The sequence below is a fragment of the Salmo salar genome, chromosome 06 (assembly GCF_965601325.2).
Source record: "Salmo salar chromosome 06, fSalSal1, whole genome shotgun sequence".
Lineage (NCBI taxonomy): Eukaryota > Metazoa > Chordata > Actinopteri > Salmoniformes > Salmonidae > Salmo > Salmo salar.
The window spans coordinates 50,933,077-50,950,219 of NC_138296.1; the positions used below are offsets into that span (position 1 = coordinate 50,933,077).

Here is a 17,143-nt window from a genome sequence, read left to right on the forward strand (position 1 = left end):
TAGGACTGAAATATAGGAGTTTAATGATAAACTTCACCCAAAATAACATTTACAAGAGACCACTACACCGCAAACCAGGGATACTTGGATAACACGCAGTTGTGCACAGATATGCTGCGGAGTGAGGTTGCAAAGGTTGCAAACCGTTACACACATTCATTCTCAATATAAATTGGAGAGGAAAAGAACCATTTATGCTGCTACCTGAGGTTACTACAGTGTTATAAATATGTATTACACACACTAAAACCTGCTGCACAGTGATTCTTTTCACATATAGAAAAGAGGACACCTCTGAATCCCATTGTCCCAGTGTATTTCAGAGAGCTGTAGCATCGAAGAGTTATTAAATCACTTCAAGAAATAACCCGTCTTGAATCTTGACGGTCTCAGGCAGAAATCCGTCCCAATAACTTGTAAATGTCTAATATTCCGAGTTCTCTTGATAAATCCTAAAGTAGCCATGGACAAGATTCCACTTTATTCATGTACAAAGTCAGGATGTTATCAATATGACATGGGCATTGATTTATCCATGATTGATAGAGCAGTCCGGCGTCAGTATTGCAGAAAGGAGATATCTTCTCTGAGAGGGATGGATGATGGTCCCTGCTGGGTCCTAAGAGGGCTGAGGAACCGGGTTCAATGCTGAAAGAGAAAATATATTCACTTCAACTACTACACCAAGTATTCAAAAAGGTAATCTCTCAGAAACAGAATACCTAAACAAATGACAAAATGACGCAAGATGTTTGTTCTGGGTTAACCGAGATTAACAAATACATTATGGTGTAAGCACACTGGACAGGTATGAATACTAAGGACAGAAAGACCCAGTTTATACCACGTAGTAAGATAGTTCTTTAATGTTTACTTTTAGGGGTACTTGAAGACCGAATATAAAAGACACTGATGTAAAGCACTCTCTCAAGGCCAAGGGGCAGTCAAAAGTTAGTATAATCACAAGAAAAGTGAGGGCTGTGAATGAGCCAGAGACTGATCTACAATCAGTGAACACTCACCCACTCCGGCAAGGTCCACTGTCTCGGCACAGCCGAGGAAGCGTGCTACGTGTGCTGAACAGGAGGTAGGTGAGTTCTGGTTCTCTAGTAAGCAGCGTTCAAACTCTGTGAACTCTTTTGAACAGTCTGTCCGGATCTTCTGGATCACAGGGCTGCAGAAACATTGATCAATAAGATCTTGAAGAAAACTTAAACACAATCCTACACTTCACATCAGCACTGTACAGTACTCACTGGTTTGACTTCTTGCATCTGAATTATTTTCACATCAACAGTTCTTTACAGTAACCCAACCTAGACCCTCAAAGAACAAGCAGCAGCACAGTGGAAGGAATAGGGCCTAGGCCTAGTAGGAGAACCTGTGCAAAGCCTGTGGTCTAGCGTTAACGCTCCCGGCTAGTCACATATACTGTTCCCCACTGGAGACCAAGATTCATTCCCCACGTCCACCTTCTTACTGTTCTCCCACTTGCCTGTTTTTCCAACTGTCAAAATAGGAGTAAACCTAGAGAGGAACCAGACTCAGAGAGGGGGTCCACTCTGTATCGGGTTTACATATGACCATCACGGCTAGTCAGTTATAGCCTGGGTACTACCAGTCTGTTGCTGCTATCATTCTACTCCTTAACATGCAAAACAATGACACAGAGTACAAGGAGTTGAAAGTTAGCCTAATAGGTTATGGATTTTAGGCTAAGACAGTTATACATGCACAACTGAGCTTATTCCTTACTGTGAAGAAGTACACTGTGCCACCTTCATCTTCAGGTCTTGACAATGCTGTTGCCATGTTGACGGGTGAGCGGCCACACACTGCCCATAGCTCTCCATCTCCTTATGGCAATACTTGGTGGTGATATCCATGGCAACCTGCCTGAATGATGACAGACATGCAGAACAGTTTCTGTGATATGCGTAGACAATTACAGTGAAATCCAATCATGGACTGTGTGTCCTCTTCTGTGACAATGACAATTGTGCAAGGAATGAAAAACAAAATTGCCCACTAAGCATTTGTTTATTGTCCGGACTGTCCTTGTTTTAGATGCCTATGTTTGGTTCAGATTTGGTCCGGTCTGGACCAGCCTTGATTTCAACGTCCACAGACGTCCGGAACGGCCTATATTTGGCCCAATCATGGACCAAATCTGAACCAATTATAGACTATTACATTTCAAGTAAGACCCAGATGCAGACTGTGCCGATGTAACAAAAGTTTATTACTAGTACAGGGGCAGGCAAAAACGACAGGTCACCCTGACAAAACCCCATCATGTTAGCAAAAAAAATGTATTCAGGGTCTTGTTTTTTTATCATGTGAATGATAATGGCAAGTAGAAGTAACCAACATTTTAACATTAATAGATTTGGTTGGCAGTTTCATTATTTTGACCTCCCCACAGTTCATTGGAAGAGAAGGTGTAAACTCTAACAGTCTATTAGCTAGAAAGGTATCTTGGCGGTGAAGAGAAAATGTTGCTGTTGTAAAGCAAATTTTCTGCAATTCTATGCTGTGTTCCTCTTTTCTTTTTTTCTATTAACCTTTATTTACCTTGGCAAGTCAGTTAAGAACAAATTCTTATTTACAACGACGGCCTACCCCGGCAAAACCCAGTGTCTTAGACCACAGCGCCACTCGGGAGCCCTCTTCTCAAACGTTATAAAAAAATCTATGGGCATGTACCGGGAATATCTGGCTTTTTTTTTTTGATTCCTCCTGACTGTCTAGCTTTTATTTGATTGTTGGTTTTCAAAGATGATATTATATAAATAAATATATAATAATAAATATACTATATATATATATATATATATATTTCAATATTTTTTCTGCATGCTTTCTATCTTGGTTTGGTCATTTAAGTTGACACTGGAACCGTTTTTCCATCCCGAAAATGACCACTTAGACGGCTTGCTTAAAAAATGTTCTATATAGAAAGATCCTGTAATTAGCTCCAATGATTGTATTTCCTCCATATTAAAGAGATAGTTCGAGATTTTGGAAATGAAGCCACTTATCTACTTCCCCAGTCATGTGATCAAAAACAGATAGCATGCTAACTATTCCTGTAGACTTCCAGTCATTGCGCTAAAGCTAGTTAGCATTGGCTGGTGAAACTTCCCCTAACTTCCTTCACATTGGACGCAGAGACATAAAAATGGTATCCATGATGGTATTCTGTTGCAGCTAGCGAAACTCATAAAAGAATTATTTCGCATTCAAAAAAATGCCCTTTTTTTATGCGGACCCCCTGCAGCACCTCCGCAGACTCCAGTTTGACAACCCCTGCTTTACTGTATACTCTATATTACTCTATATTGAATAAAACTCTACTGGCCTGTAACGTACAGTACCATACTCTACTGTGATGTTCAAACTTGTGAAACGTAGCATAGACGTCTATGATTGGTTCAGATTTGGTTCAGATCCAAGTTCTCTCACGTCACCCCGCTCCTCCGCTCTCTCCACTGGCTTCCAGTTGAAGCTCGCATCCGCTACAAGACCATGGTGATTGCCTACGGAGCTGTGAAGGGAACGGCACCTCCATACCTTCAGGCTCTGATCAGGCCCTACACCCAAACAAGGGCACTGCGTTCATCCACCACTGGCCTGCTGGCCCCCCTACCTCTGAGGAAGCACAGTTCCCGCTCAGCCCAGTCAAAACTGTTCGCTGCTCTGGCACCCCAATGGTGGAACAAGCTCCCTCACGACGCCAGGACAGCGGAGTCAATCACCACCTTCCGGAGACACCTGAAACCCCACCTCTTTAAGGAATACCTAGGATAGGATAAAGTAATCCTTCTAACCCCCCCCCCCCCCCCCCCCCCTTAAAAGATTTAGATGCACTATTGTAAAGTGGTTGTTCCACTGGATATCATAAGGTGAATGCACCATTTTGTAAGTCGCTCTGGATAAGAGCGTCTGCTAAATGAGTTAAATGTAATGTAATGTAATGTTCTGGTCCGCACCGACCAAATATGTACTTGTTTGGGGGCGGAGCTCATTACATTAATACCCAGCATGCTTTGCAAGTGTTTGTTTTTACATGTACAATTTCGTCATTCAGCAGATGCTATTATACAGAGCGACTTAGTGCATTCAATAAAGGTAGATAAAAAAAATCAACATATGACAGTCATAGCAACATCAAACAAATTCTAACATTATTGAGAATGTTATTGTAGCTGACGTGGTCTGTTGATTTATTCTTTAGTTGCGACTACTTTTGAACATCTTTGTTACCAGGTTTAAAGCTTTAAAAAAAGCTAACACAAGTGCGTGTGACAGATAGGAGCAATAATAACTATTATCTTGCAATCTCTTTCCTAACCCGTTACGAAAAGTCAGATTTGACGATAATTTGACAAAAACTGGATGGATCCCTTCTAGCCATGACCATACAGAAGAGCTATTTTTTCGGTTGCTTGTTAATTTTTATTTAGACATTTTTGGGAAGTACATACCGGCCGTAATGGTAGTAAATTAAGATTTTCTCAGCGAAACTCCATATTTGGTAATCAACGAACGTATTTTGACATTATAACGCTTGTTTATAACGTAGTTTGAATCTGAGCTATCTGGACGTTAGATGTCTCTAACGCATAGATACTGGTCACAACTGTATTTTATTGGTGTAAATGAGTACAGTTTACAACGTAGATTATTTACTCAAATAGATAGCTATGATATTGAATTAAATGCATAACGTTGAAGACACTTACATGTTTGTGGTGGAGGTAATTTGAAGGCTTGTTTAGAAAGAAAGTAAAGAGAGAATCAAGGTTATAAAATGTGTTCACAGCCATACACAGAATATCTACCGCATACACCCTCCTCTAGTTCGACTGGTCGAAACACGTTGCATACTGCCATTGTTCTATTCCATTGGTCCTGGGTTGTTGTCAATCACAGATTTGACATTTCCTGCTCTAGTCCAAAACCGTCGATTTCTTAAAGGAAAAACAACCGATTGTCCTGTGATATTTTAACCTGTATTTTGTTAAACCCTGCTTTTAAAATGCTCATTTTAATATGCACTTGATTGAGGATATTTGATGTCAAACAAATGTGATCAAATCGGCAGGAAATAACCACACGACAGCAAAAAGGACACGTTTCCTTACGTGGTTGCGTACACGGAAGCAGCTGTGTGAGAACGAGCCGATTCAGAAAACTGGACCTGACACTGGACTGAAACAACTGGATTGTGTGAAACTGCCTTACCACCGACACTAATAGCTGGGGGGAGGTGGAGGATAGAGGGGGCCCGGAGAGAGAAGGACAAAAACGAACGCGACTAAGAAACAGGGGAATATGGTTGCGGAGGACGGGAATCAGGGACCGGGGAACCAGCAAAAGGCCCCCTCAATGAACAGCCAGCATGACAGCGCCGAGACTGACGACGAGAACGTTAGCTCAGTGTTGCTGTACCGGCGCAGGCCCCGGCTATTCCACGGCACGATTCTACCATTTTTAGCCGTGCTGTACCCTGGGTGGTTGTACGTGTGGCTCGGAGTGTACGGTACTTCCGAGTACCCAGAAGCAGGCCTACTAGCTCTCGCCGCCATCGGGATCGCGCACGTCCTCACAGCGCTCTCCGGTTATTGGTCCGTGCACGCGCACTGTTGGCTCACCTGCTCCAAGGTAAAGTGGAGGGATCATCTGCAGTTGTTTTGGAATTAGGTGTTGGAGATTGAACTAACACTGCCCAACATAACTGGTGATCACTCTAGTTAGCATTATTTTATGCTCTACACAAGGACATTTTGAAATGATGTGTAAGTGAGTTGTGCCCATGTCCAGAAAGTTTTGACCTGATTATAAGGCTGTCTGTCAGAGTATGTGAATTGCTCACATGCTGTGAATCGATGTGTATAAACAGGAGCCAGACCCACACAAGGCCACCCTGGCTAAGGTTATACCCACCCCCAACAACGGTTCTGCTGAGCTGGTACAACTGCAGAGCGACAAGGTGAGTTTGCCTTGTTCCCCTGGCCTACACCTTGTTTATGGTTGTGTTCAATGAGGAGAAACGTTTGTAACTGTTGCAAAACGTTTTGCTACATTGTGCTGTGCTGAACATGACCCAGGTACACTGGTTGAAATTTGTGGGCAATGCATGGCGTCAGAATGGTCCTCTTAACATCTCTATGCTAGTCAGTTATACTGCTTTTTGGATAGCACATTTTTGTGTGTGTGTGTTTTAACTCATGTACACGCTCGCTCTCTTTCTCTATCTCTCTCCTGCTCTCTCCTCAGGATGAGAACGGTAAGGGAATCCTTTCCTTTGAGTTCCAGAAGATCTGCTACATCTTCGACAGCAAGGAGAGTAAGTGTTTCCTCCCTGTGTCGTTCCCCGTCAGACAGCCAATGGGCTTCTTCCAGGCCTGGCGAGGCTACCAGGAGGAGACAGACCTGCATTCCGCCGAGAAGCGCTATGGGACCAACCGTGCTGAGATGGTGGTGCCGGACTTCCTGGAACTCTTCAGGGAGAGAGCCACCGCTCCCTTCTTCGTCTTCCAGGTGTGTGCGCGCGTGCTTGCATATTTGCGTGCTGTTTTGTCTAGTAAATATGACACGTAGTAACATCACTTCAAGTCTCTTTCTTTCACTTTCTATATTGATCTCTTTAAGGGCATATGGGATAGTATTGACTCAATAATAATACCCGTTCAGTACTATCGTGCTAACCTGAACCGTACTGCACAAGCTCAGATATTTTCTTTTCACATGGTCCTTTCCAGTACAGTTCTAGCAACTATGGTGGATGCCGATGCGTCAACCAGGCCAGCTCAGTACCGCTCAACAGGTGTACAGATGGATGCTCTCTCTCTCCTCTCCTCAGGTGTTCTGTGTTGGTCTGTGGTGTCTGGATGAGTACTGGTACTACAGCGTGTTCACTCTCTTCATGCTGGTAGCCTTCGAAGCCTCTCTGGTACAACAGCAAATGAGGAACATGTCTGAGATACGACGCATGGGGAACAAACCCTACATGATCCAGGTGAACTACTGTATCTGTATCGTAAATTATCATGTCGTTTGATATTTGATGATATGATACATGCACAGGTGCCTGTTCTTCTTGCTCAAGTGCAGATCAACAAGTTCTTACCAGAGCCTTGTTATTTTAGAGTTGTAGAACAAAGGCCCTGACTTCCATTATATACTAGCATCAGACTCATTTACCCAGGGGTTCCCAAGCTTTTTTGGGCTGAGACCCCATTTTGGTAAACTTATTTTGCGTGATGTAATGATGTAATCAACAGCCAATGTTTACTTCTTTATTTGGGTCTATGGCAAATCAGTCTGGCAGTACTTCAATCTGAGAGAAGTATGGTTTGAAGTGATTGAAATGCATCAGAAAATCATCAGCCAATAATTGTGTATGATCTTCTGTGTAGAAAAGAACACCATCATTGCTTTCAATTATGATAATCTTTTCCCCCAGAATATCCCCCTCAGTCTGATTTGGTGGCTGGTTCTGTCCACTCGGTTCTAACGAGTCATTCTTTTGTGCGTGGTAGAGGGAAACAGAAGACACATACTTGTTCCTGAGAGTCTTAGCTTGCAGGAATATGGTCATAATAGCGTATAGCTCATATCGTTCACAAGTTAGAGCCACAATTGGGGAAAACGGGGATACCTAGTCAGTTGTACAACTGAATGCATTCAACTGAAATGTGTCTTCTGCATTTAACCTACCTTTGAATCAGAGAGGTGTGGGGGGCTGCCTAAATCGACATCCACGTCATTGACGGTCGGGGAACAGAGGGTTAACTGCCTTGATCAGGGGTAGAACAACAGATTTTTACCTTGTCAGCTCGGGGATTCGATCCAGCAACCTTTCAGTTTCTGCCTTTCGGTTACAGGCCCAACGCTACTACCCACCAGGCTACCTGCCGCCCATGTAGGAGTTTTGCGACCCCTAGTTTGGGAAATGCTGCATTAACCAAATTATCGATTTGATCTGGATTTATATAGATCTGTCCATGTCGTGTTCAGTAGGGCACACCGTGTAAAATGTTTTGAAACAGAAACGAACATATATGTGTGTTCATATTATTGAACAAGTGTAGCTAGTACCTCCCTATTTTACTCTGTGTCAAAACATTTTCTCCCTACTGAACAGGCCCCTGATATTTACACGTTTGTGCCCATGTTTCCCAACAGGTTTACCGCAACAGGAAGTGGAGGCCTGTGTCCAGTGATGAACTAGTCCCCGGGGACATCGTCTCAATAGGTAAATTTCCATTGTTTGGAAGGCAGCCACGATTCGTCCTTTATTTAAAGGGCGAGATCAAGCTGATCCTAATTGTTATAGGCCTATTTCTATTTTGCTCTGTATTTCAAAAGTGTTGGAAAAACTTGTCAATAATCAACTGACTGGCTTTCTTGATGTCTATAGTATTCTCTCGGGTATACAATCTGGTTTCCGCTCAGGTTATAGATGTGTCACTACAACCTTAAAGGTCCTCAATGCTGTCACCATTGCCCTTGATTCTAAGCAATGTTCTGCTGCTTTTTTAATTGACTTGGCCAAAGCTTTTGATACGGTATACCATCCCATTCTCGTGGGCCGGCTAAGGAGTATTGGTGTCTCTGAGGTAGGTATGGGCGATACGGCCTAAAAGTAATATCTCTCAATTTTTTTGAGGTTTGGACGATTCACGATATATACCTCGATTTCTTGTTTTTCTCTAAACAAAATAAAAAAGTCCAAGACATAATTCTTAACTGAATTTTCTTTATTAAAATAAAAAATATACAAGGCCTCAAGGCCTATTTGTGCAAAACAAATTAACAACACAAGTTAACAACACACACCCACACTTCTATTCTATTGTTTAGGAATGTTTGACCACTAGCTGTTTGAATATGTAATTTATAAAATCATTTTGATTGAAATGTATTAATTTAGTTAATTTGTTGTTATAATTAAACAGCCTGTGGTTATTTCCTATTCGATTGGCAGAATGACACAACTACTAACACATTAGCTGGCCTGAACATAACTTTTTTGAATGCACTTTAATTATCCAATGTCACACTTACCGATGGCGAGGTGAAGCCTGTGCCCAAAGCACTGCAGGCGGGTCCAGTTGTTCAATCGCAATGCTTTTATCATGTTGCTCCTGCTGTCAGTTATCATGCACACCTGTCGGTCTTCGCTCATCTTCCACGATGCCAGAGAGTCTTTGAGACTGGAGGCAGACTTTGTGCAATTTCCAGTCTTCATTTATGTAGTGGACTGTCAAACTTAGGTATGGCTCTGACTTTCTATCTGACCATAGATCGGCTGTGGTGGAAAAATAAGAAACACTAGCCAGCTTCTCTGCCACTCTTTCGCAGGTAGCAGTGTATAATCGCGGCAGGGCTTCTTCTGTGAAATACTTACGTCTTGGCAGCAGATTATTGTGGCCAACTGTACCTAGCAGCTTTTTAAAGCCTGGCTTTTCTACTGTAAAGATTGGAACCATATCTTTCGCTATTTAATACATCACTGCATCCGTGATCTCCTTCCACCTCAAACTTTTCTTGTCATAAGGGATTACGTTTGAAAAGGATGCGGCTATGGTAGTTTGTCTTTTAGCAGACGTTTTGGGAATCGGGTGACTGGAATCGGCATTGCATAGTCTCACGCATTCCTTCCATTCCACCGCGTGTTTCAGTTGCAGGTGATGGAAGGGGTTGGCTGTGCTGCTGCTTTTCGTAGCAATTGTCTTTCGACACATTTTGCACAGGACATTCATTTGCTGAACATCAGACCTCTTAAACCCAAACCACTTCTACATTACTGAAAAAACATTGCTGCCCTTTTGGGGGATGATTTCATCCTCATGAAAGGCTAAGCTCACTTCCTCACTTTCCATTTTGGTGGAACGCTTACCGCCGCTACACTTCTCCGGGGTGGTAACAATTTGTAAATGCTGTCTTGGGTTGTGATTGATGGATAACCTCTGTGCACGTGTTGTCACGCAATTTGGACATGATTCGTCATTGGACTGACAGAGAAGAGACAGTGAGATGCTGCATTTGTAAAACATTACAACATTATAACAGAGCCTCGATTCTTGCGATACAGGCATTTTCCATATCGCACTAAAACATAAACTCGAATATATCGAAAAAACTCTATATATTGCCCAGCCCTACTCTGAGAGATCTTTGGCCTGGTTTGCTAACTACCTCTCTCAAAGAGTGCAGTGTACAATGTCAGAACATCTGCTGTCTCAGCCACTGCCTATCACCAAGGGTGTTCCCCAAGACTCGATCCTAGGCCCCACGCTCTTCTCAATTTACATCAACAAAATAGCTCAGGCAGTAGGAAGCTCTCTCATCCATTTATATGCAGATGATACAGTCTTATATTCAGCTGGCCCCTCCCCGGATTTGTGTTAAACACTCCACATCAAGCTTTCTCTGCCCTTAACGTTGTTCTGAACACCTCCAAAACAAAGGTCATATGGTTTGGTAAGAAGAATGCCCCTCTCGCTACAGGTGTGATTACTACCTCTGAGGGTTTAGAGCTTGAGGTAGTCACCTCATACAAGTACTTGGGAGTATGGCTAGACGGTACACTGTCCTTCTCTCAGCACATATCAAAGCTGCAGGCTAAAAGTTAAATCTAGACTTGGTTTCCTCTATTGTAATCGCTCCTCTTTCACCCCAGGCTGCCAAACTAACCCTGATTCAGATGACCATCCTACCCATGCTAGATTACGGAGACGTAATTTTAGATCGGCAGGTAAGGTTGCTCTCGAGTGGCTAGATGTTCTTTACCATTCGGCCATCAGATTTGCTACCAATGCTCCTTATAGGACACATCACTGCGCTCTATACTCTTCTATAAACTGGTCATCTCTGTATACCCGTCGCAAGACCCACTGGTTGATGCTTATTTATAAAACCCTCTTAGGCCTCACTCCCTCCTATCTGAGATATCTACTGCAGCCCTCATCCTCCACATACAACACCCGTTCTGCCAGTCACATTCTGTTAAAGGTCCCCAAAGCCCACACATCCCTGGGTCGCTCGTCTTTTCATTTTTTCTGCAGCTAGCATCTGGAATGAGCTGCAACAAACTCATACTTGACAGTTTCATCTCCATCTCTTCATTCAAAGACTCAATCATGGACACTCTTACTGACAGTTGCGGCTGCTTTGCATGATGTATTGTTGTCTCTACCTTCTCGCCCTTTGTGCTGTTGTCTGTGCCCAATAATGTTTGTATCATGTTTTGTGCTGCTGCCATGTTGTGTTGCTACCATGTTGTTGGCATGTTGTGTTGCTACCATGTTGTGATGTCATGTGCTGCTGCCATGCTATGTTGTCATCTTAGGTCTCTCTTTATGTAGTGTTGTGTTGTTTCTCTTGTCGTGATGTGCGTTTTGTCCTGTATTTAATTTTTATTTTTAATCCCAGCCCCCTGTCCCCGCAGGAGGTCTTTTGGTAGGCCGTCATTGTAAATAAGAATTTGTTCTTAACTGACTTGCCTAGTTAAAGGTTGTGTGTGTGTGTGTGTGTGTGTGTGTGTGTGTGTGTGTGTGTGTGTGTGTGTGTGTATTTATACACACACACACACACACACACACATATATACATACACACATTCATGTGTGTGTATAAGTTTTTTTTTTAAAGTCTGTTAACCCTTCCCGTTCCAAAGTATTTCCTCCGTCTAGAACCTGGCTCTTTCTCAAACCATCTTTCCTTAATTTCACACATCGTACGTCCTCGCCTCCTTTTTAAAATGCATTGGAGAAAAAGGGGAGGGACCTTGGACTTTGTCCTCGAATACTGTTGAGAAGGAGGCGAGGAGATGAGATGCGAGGAATCGTGGAGAGACTAATTGAGATCGAGCCCCAGCCAGTTTGACACAGTGTGAATAGGACTTTGTCTTCCCCCAAGGATGCTCACACCAGGAGAGTTTAGTTCTGTATCTCCTCTGCAATAGCCTTAATTTCTCAGAACATGAACAGACTGACGAGTTTCAGAAGAAAGGTCTTTGTTTCTTTCCATTTTGAGCCTGTAAACGAACCCACGAATGCTGATGCTCCAGATACTCAACTAGTCTAAAGAAGGCCAGTTTTATTGATTCTTTAATCAGAACAACAGTTTTCAGCGGTGCTAACATAATTGCAGAAGTGTTTTCTAAGATCAATGCTAATTGATAATTATAAAATTATAAACTTGGATTAGCTAACTCAACGTGCCATTGGAACACAGGAGTGACAGTTGCTGATAATGGTCTCTGTACGCCTATGTAGATATTCCGTAAATAAATCAGCCATTTCCAACTACAATAGTCATTTCCAACATTATCAATGGCTGCACTGTATTTCTGATCAATTTGATGTTATTTTAATGGACAAAAAATTTGATTTTCTTTCAAAAACAAGGACATTTCTAAGTGACCCCAAACTTTTGAACGGTAGTGTATATTTAATTATTTGTATAAAAGTTTTATTTCTTTTACCCCTTTTTCTCCCCAATTTTGTGATTTCCAATTGGTAGTTACAGTCTTGTCCCATCGCTGCAACTCCCCTACGGACTCGGGAGAGGCGAAGGTCGAGAGACATGCGTCCTCCAAAAACACGACCCTGCCAAACCTCACTGCTTCTTGACACACTGCTCGCTTAATCCGGAAGCCAGCCACACCAATGTGTCGGAGGAAACACCATCCAGCTAGCGACCGCAGTCAGCTTGCAGGTGCCCGGCCCACCACAAGGAGTCGCTAGAGCGCGATAGGACAAGGAAATCCCGGCCGGCCAAACTCTCCCCTAACTCGAACCTGGGCCAATTGTGTGCCACCTCATGGGTCTCCCGGTCACCGCCGGCTGTGACATAGCCTATGATCGAACCCGGGTCTGTAGTGACGCCTCAAGCACTGCGATGTATTGCCTTAGCCCGCTGCGCCACTCGGGAGGCCCCAACAAAGCAGAGTTAAAGATAAGATACAAAATTGTAAAATCATCTAAATAGTGACAAGAGGAAGAAATACACAGTGAATAACAAATAAAAATAACATGGCTATATATAGGGAGTAGAAAATAAAATGTGTATAAATACATGGAGTATCAGTATCCAGTCGATGTGCAGGGGTACTAGGTAATTGAGGTAGCCATGTACTGTACATATACAGTGCATTCGGAAAGTATTCAGACCTGAACTCAATTTCGAGTCTCATAGCAAAGGGTCTGAATACTTATGTAAATAAGGTATTTCTGTTTTTTATTTTTATAACATTTTCAAAAATGTCAAAAAAACTGTTTTCGCTTTGTCATTATGTGGTGTTAGGTTCTAAATTAACCTAGTAAAACTCACAGACGATTAGTAAAGCTTAAAACAAGTTCATTCAGCTGCATAAGACAGAGACATGTTTCCACCAGTGGTAGTATATATATACCCCAATTTGGGTGACGTCCTCCTTTTCTCGAAATATAACATCTTTATTGCTAGGCAGGAAAGTAAGGGATGTGGGCCATAAACTGTTCCTTCTCCCTTAATGTGACCTGCCACATGATTGCCCTTCCTTTACTCAATACATTCCAAGCTTACAGATAACCATTCACTTCTGCTGTGGAAACTAGACTATGGCACTCAATATTTCAATAGGATACCTGATAATTAACAATATTTCAAGTTTATAGTCAGAACTCATCAGTGGTATTGTGTGTAGATTGATGAGGATTTTATTTATTTAGTACATTTTAGAAGAAGTCTGTAATGTAACAAAATGTGGAAAAAGGTAAGGGGTCTGAATACTTTCCGAATGCATTGTAAGTAGGGGTAAAGTGACTAGGCAACAAGATAGATAATAGACAGTAGTAGCAGCGGCATACAGTAGTAGCAGCAGCATACACTACCGGTCAAAAGTTTTAGGACACCTACTTCCTTTATTTTTACTGTTTTCTACAGTGTAGAATAACAGTGAAGACATCAAAACTATGAAATAACACGAATGGAATCATGTAGTAACCAAAAAAGTGTTAAACAAATATATTTGAGATTCTTCAAATAGCCACCCTTTGCCTTGATGATAGCTTTGCACACTCTTGGCATTCTTTCAACCAGCTTCATGAGGAATGCATTTCAATTAACAGGTGTGCCTTGTTAATTTGTGGAATTTCTTAATGCTTTTGAGGCAATCAGTTTTGTTGTGACAAGGTAGGGGTGGTATACAGAAGATAGCCCTAAGATAGCCCTATACCGCTGCAGGAAAGAAAGACCCAGAGTTACCTCTGCTGCAGAGGATAAGTTCATTAGAGTTACCAGCCTCAGAAATTGCAGCCCAAATAAATGCTTTGCAGAGTTCAAGTAACAGACACATCTCAACATCAACTGTTCAGAGGAGACTGTGTGAAATCAGGCCTTCATGGTCGAATTGCTTTAAAAAAAAACTCTACTAAAGGACACCAATAAGAAGAAGAGACTTGCTTGGGCCAAGAAACACGAGCAATGAATATTAGACTGGTGGCAATTTGTACTTTGGGCTGGAGTCCAAATTGGAGATTTGTGGTTTCAACCGTCGTGTCTTTATGAGACGCGGTGTGGGTGAACAGATGATCTCCACTTGTGTATTTCCCACCGTAAAGCACGGAGGAGGAGGTGTGATGGTGTGGGGGTGCTTTGCTGGTGACACTGTCATTGATTTATTTAGAATTCAAGGCACCCTTAACCAGCATGGCTACCACAGCATTCTGCAGCGATACGCCATACCATCTGGTTTGCGCTTAGTGGGACTTTCATTTGATTTTCAACAAGACAAAGACCCAACACACCTATAGGCTGTGTAAGGTCTATTTTACCAAAAAGTAGAGTGATGGAGTGCTGCATCAGATGACCTGGCCTCCACAATCCCCCTACCTCAACCCAATTGAGATGGTTTGGGATGAGTCGGACCGCAGAGTGAAGGAAAAGCAGCCAACAAGTGCTCAGCATATGTGGGAACTCCAAGACTGTTGTAAAAGCATTCTAGGTGAAGCTGGTTGAGAGAATGTCAAGAGTGTGCAAAGCTGTCATCAGTGCAAGGGGTGCCTATTTGAAGAATCTCATAAACAAATCAACAAATATTTTATATAACACTTTTTGGGTTACTACATGATTCCATATGTGTTATTTCATAGTTTTGACGTCTTCACTATTATTTTACAATGTAGAAAATAGTCAAAATAAAGAAAAACCCTTGAATGAGTAAGTGTTCTAAAACTTTTGACCGGTAGTGTATGTGGTGAGTTTGAAAGTGTGTGTTTGGGCATATGTTGTGTTGGTGTTAGTATGTGTGAGTGTGTGGGTAGAGTCCAGTGTGTGTGCATAGTCAGTACAAGAGTTAGTGCAAAAAAGGGTCAATGCAGGTAGTTCGGGTAGCCATTTTGATTAGCTATTTAATGTCGTATGGTTTGGTAGTAGAAGCGGTTCAGGGCCCTGTTGGTTATAGACTGTGCGGTAGTAGAGAGAACAGTCTATGGCTTGAATCTTTGACAGTTTTTGGGCCTTCCTCTGACACCGCCTGGTATAGAGGTCCTGGATGGCAGGGAGCCCAGCCCCAGTGTTGTAATGGGGCATACGCACTACCTCTAGCGCCTTGCGGTCTGATGCCAAGCAGTTGCCATACCAAGCAGTGATGCAGCCAGTCAAGATGCTCTCAATGGTTTAGCTGTATAACTTTTTCAGGATCTGATGGCCCATGCCAAATCTTTTCAGCTCCTGAGGGGGAGGAGATGTTGTTGTGCCCTCTTCACGACTGTGTTGGTGTGTTTGGACCATGATAGATCCTTAGTGATGTGGACACCGAGGAACTCTCGACCCGCTCTACTGCAGCCCTGTCGATGTGAACGGGTGTGTGCTTGGTCCTCCGTTTCCTGTAGTCCACGATCAGCTCCTTTCTCTTACTGACTTTGAGGGAGAGATTGTTGTCCTGGCACCACACTGCCAGGTCTCTGACCTACTCCCTATAGGCTGTCTCATCGTCGTCGGTGATCAGGCATACCACCGTCATGCTGTCGGCAAACTTAATGTGTGAACAGTCAGTACATGAGGGGATTAAGCATGCACCCCTGAGGGGCCCCCATGTTGAGGGTCAGCATGGCGGATGTGTTGTTGCCTACCCTCACCACCTGGCGGCGGCCCGTCAGGAAGACCAGGATCCAGTTGCAGAGGGAGATGTTCAGTCCCAGGAACCTTAGCTTAGTGGTGAGCTTTGAGGATACTATGGTGCTGAATGCTGAGCTGTAGTCAATGAACAGCATTCTCATGTTGGTTTGACACAGTATATATCTGTCTTTCTCTTCCCCCCAGGCCGCTCTCCCCAGGAGAACTTGGTTCCATGTGATGTGCTGCTGCTGAGAGGGCGCTGCATCGTGGACGAGGCCATGCTGACGGGAGAGTCAGTTCCTCAGATGAAGGTCAGACAGACGGGAAGCCTGTCCTATACTAGACTAGATAACAACCATGTAAAACAATGCAGTCGATCTGGACAATATACAGTGCCTTCGGAAAGTATTCAGACTTTTTCCACATTTTGTTGCGTTACACAGCCTTATTCTAAAATTGATTTAAATTGTTTTTTTCCCTCATCAATCTACACACAATACCCCATAATGACAATGCAAAAACAGGCTTTTATACATTTTTGCAAATTTATAAAAAATCTAAAAACTGAAATATCACATTTACATAAGTATTCAGACCCTTTACTCAGTACTTTGAAGCACCTTTGGCAGCGATTTCGGCATCAAGTCTTCATGGGTATAATGCTACAACTTGGCACACCTGTATTTGGGGAGTGTTCATTCTTCTCTGCAGATCCTCTCAAGCTCTGTCAGGTTGAATATGGAGCGTTGCTGCACAGCTATTTTCAGGTCTCTCCAGAGATGTTCGATTAGGTTCAAGTCCGGGCTCTTGCTGGGCCACTCAGCGACATTCAGAGACTTGTGCCGAAGCCACTCCTGCGTTGTCTTGGCAATGTGCTTAGGATTGTTGTCCTGTTGGATGGTGAACCTTCGCCCCAGTCTGAGGTCTTGAGCGCTCCAGAGCGCTCTTCAACAAGGATCTCTCTGTACTTTGCTCCGTTTTATCTTTGCCTCGATCCTGACTAGTCTCCCAGTCCCTGCTGCTGAAA

At 43.0% G+C, this 17,143-nt stretch overlaps 2 protein-coding genes across 6 annotated transcripts in view; one reads left to right on the plus strand and one right to left on the minus strand.

The window, feature by feature from the left end:
• chchd5 (coiled-coil-helix-coiled-coil-helix domain containing 5) lies at nucleotides 1-5,408 on the minus strand. 3 transcript variants are annotated; one of them, XM_014204331.2, is made up of 4 exons: nucleotides 5,148-5,408; nucleotides 1,756-1,896; nucleotides 1,023-1,174; nucleotides 1-648 (listed from the first exon to the last, which is right to left on the minus strand). In XM_014204331.2, the coding sequence occupies exons 2-4, from the start codon at nucleotides 1,884-1,886 to the stop codon at nucleotides 620-622; spliced, it is 312 nt and encodes a 103-aa protein (XP_014059806.1). In that variant the 5' UTR covers nucleotides 1,887-1,896; nucleotides 5,148-5,408; the 3' UTR covers nucleotides 1-619.
• Nucleotides 5,338-17,143, plus strand: part of LOC106607423 (endoplasmic reticulum transmembrane helix translocase) — a 26,724-nt gene continuing 14,918 nt past the window's right edge. For all 3 annotated transcript variants that reach the window (XM_014204356.3, XM_014204357.3, XM_014204358.3), the window contains exons 1-6: nucleotides 5,338-5,667; nucleotides 5,906-5,995; nucleotides 6,283-6,546; nucleotides 6,869-7,024; nucleotides 8,194-8,263; nucleotides 16,321-16,427. In XM_014204356.3, coding sequence (XP_014059831.1) covers nucleotides 5,338-5,667; nucleotides 5,906-5,995; nucleotides 6,283-6,546; nucleotides 6,869-7,024; nucleotides 8,194-8,263; nucleotides 16,321-16,427 — 1,017 coding nt within the window. The remainder of the gene's footprint in view (nucleotides 5,668-5,905; nucleotides 5,996-6,282; nucleotides 6,547-6,868; nucleotides 7,025-8,193; nucleotides 8,264-16,320; nucleotides 16,428-17,143) is intronic.

Bases quoted from the DNA above. Each gene is read 5' to 3' on its own strand.
- chchd5 (XM_014204331.2), bottom strand. From the start codon at position 1,886: ATGGATATCACCACCAAGTATTGCCATAAGGAGATGGAGAGCTATGGG. The intron at 1,175-1,755 runs GTAAGGAATAAG...ATGTTTCTGCAG, and splicing joins GCACAGTGTACTTCTTCACA to CCCTGTGATCCAGAAGATCC. The intron at 649-1,022 runs GTGAGTGTTCAC...TTTCTCTTTCAG, and splicing joins AGTGGACCTTGCCGGAGTGG to CATTGAACCCGGTTCCTCAG.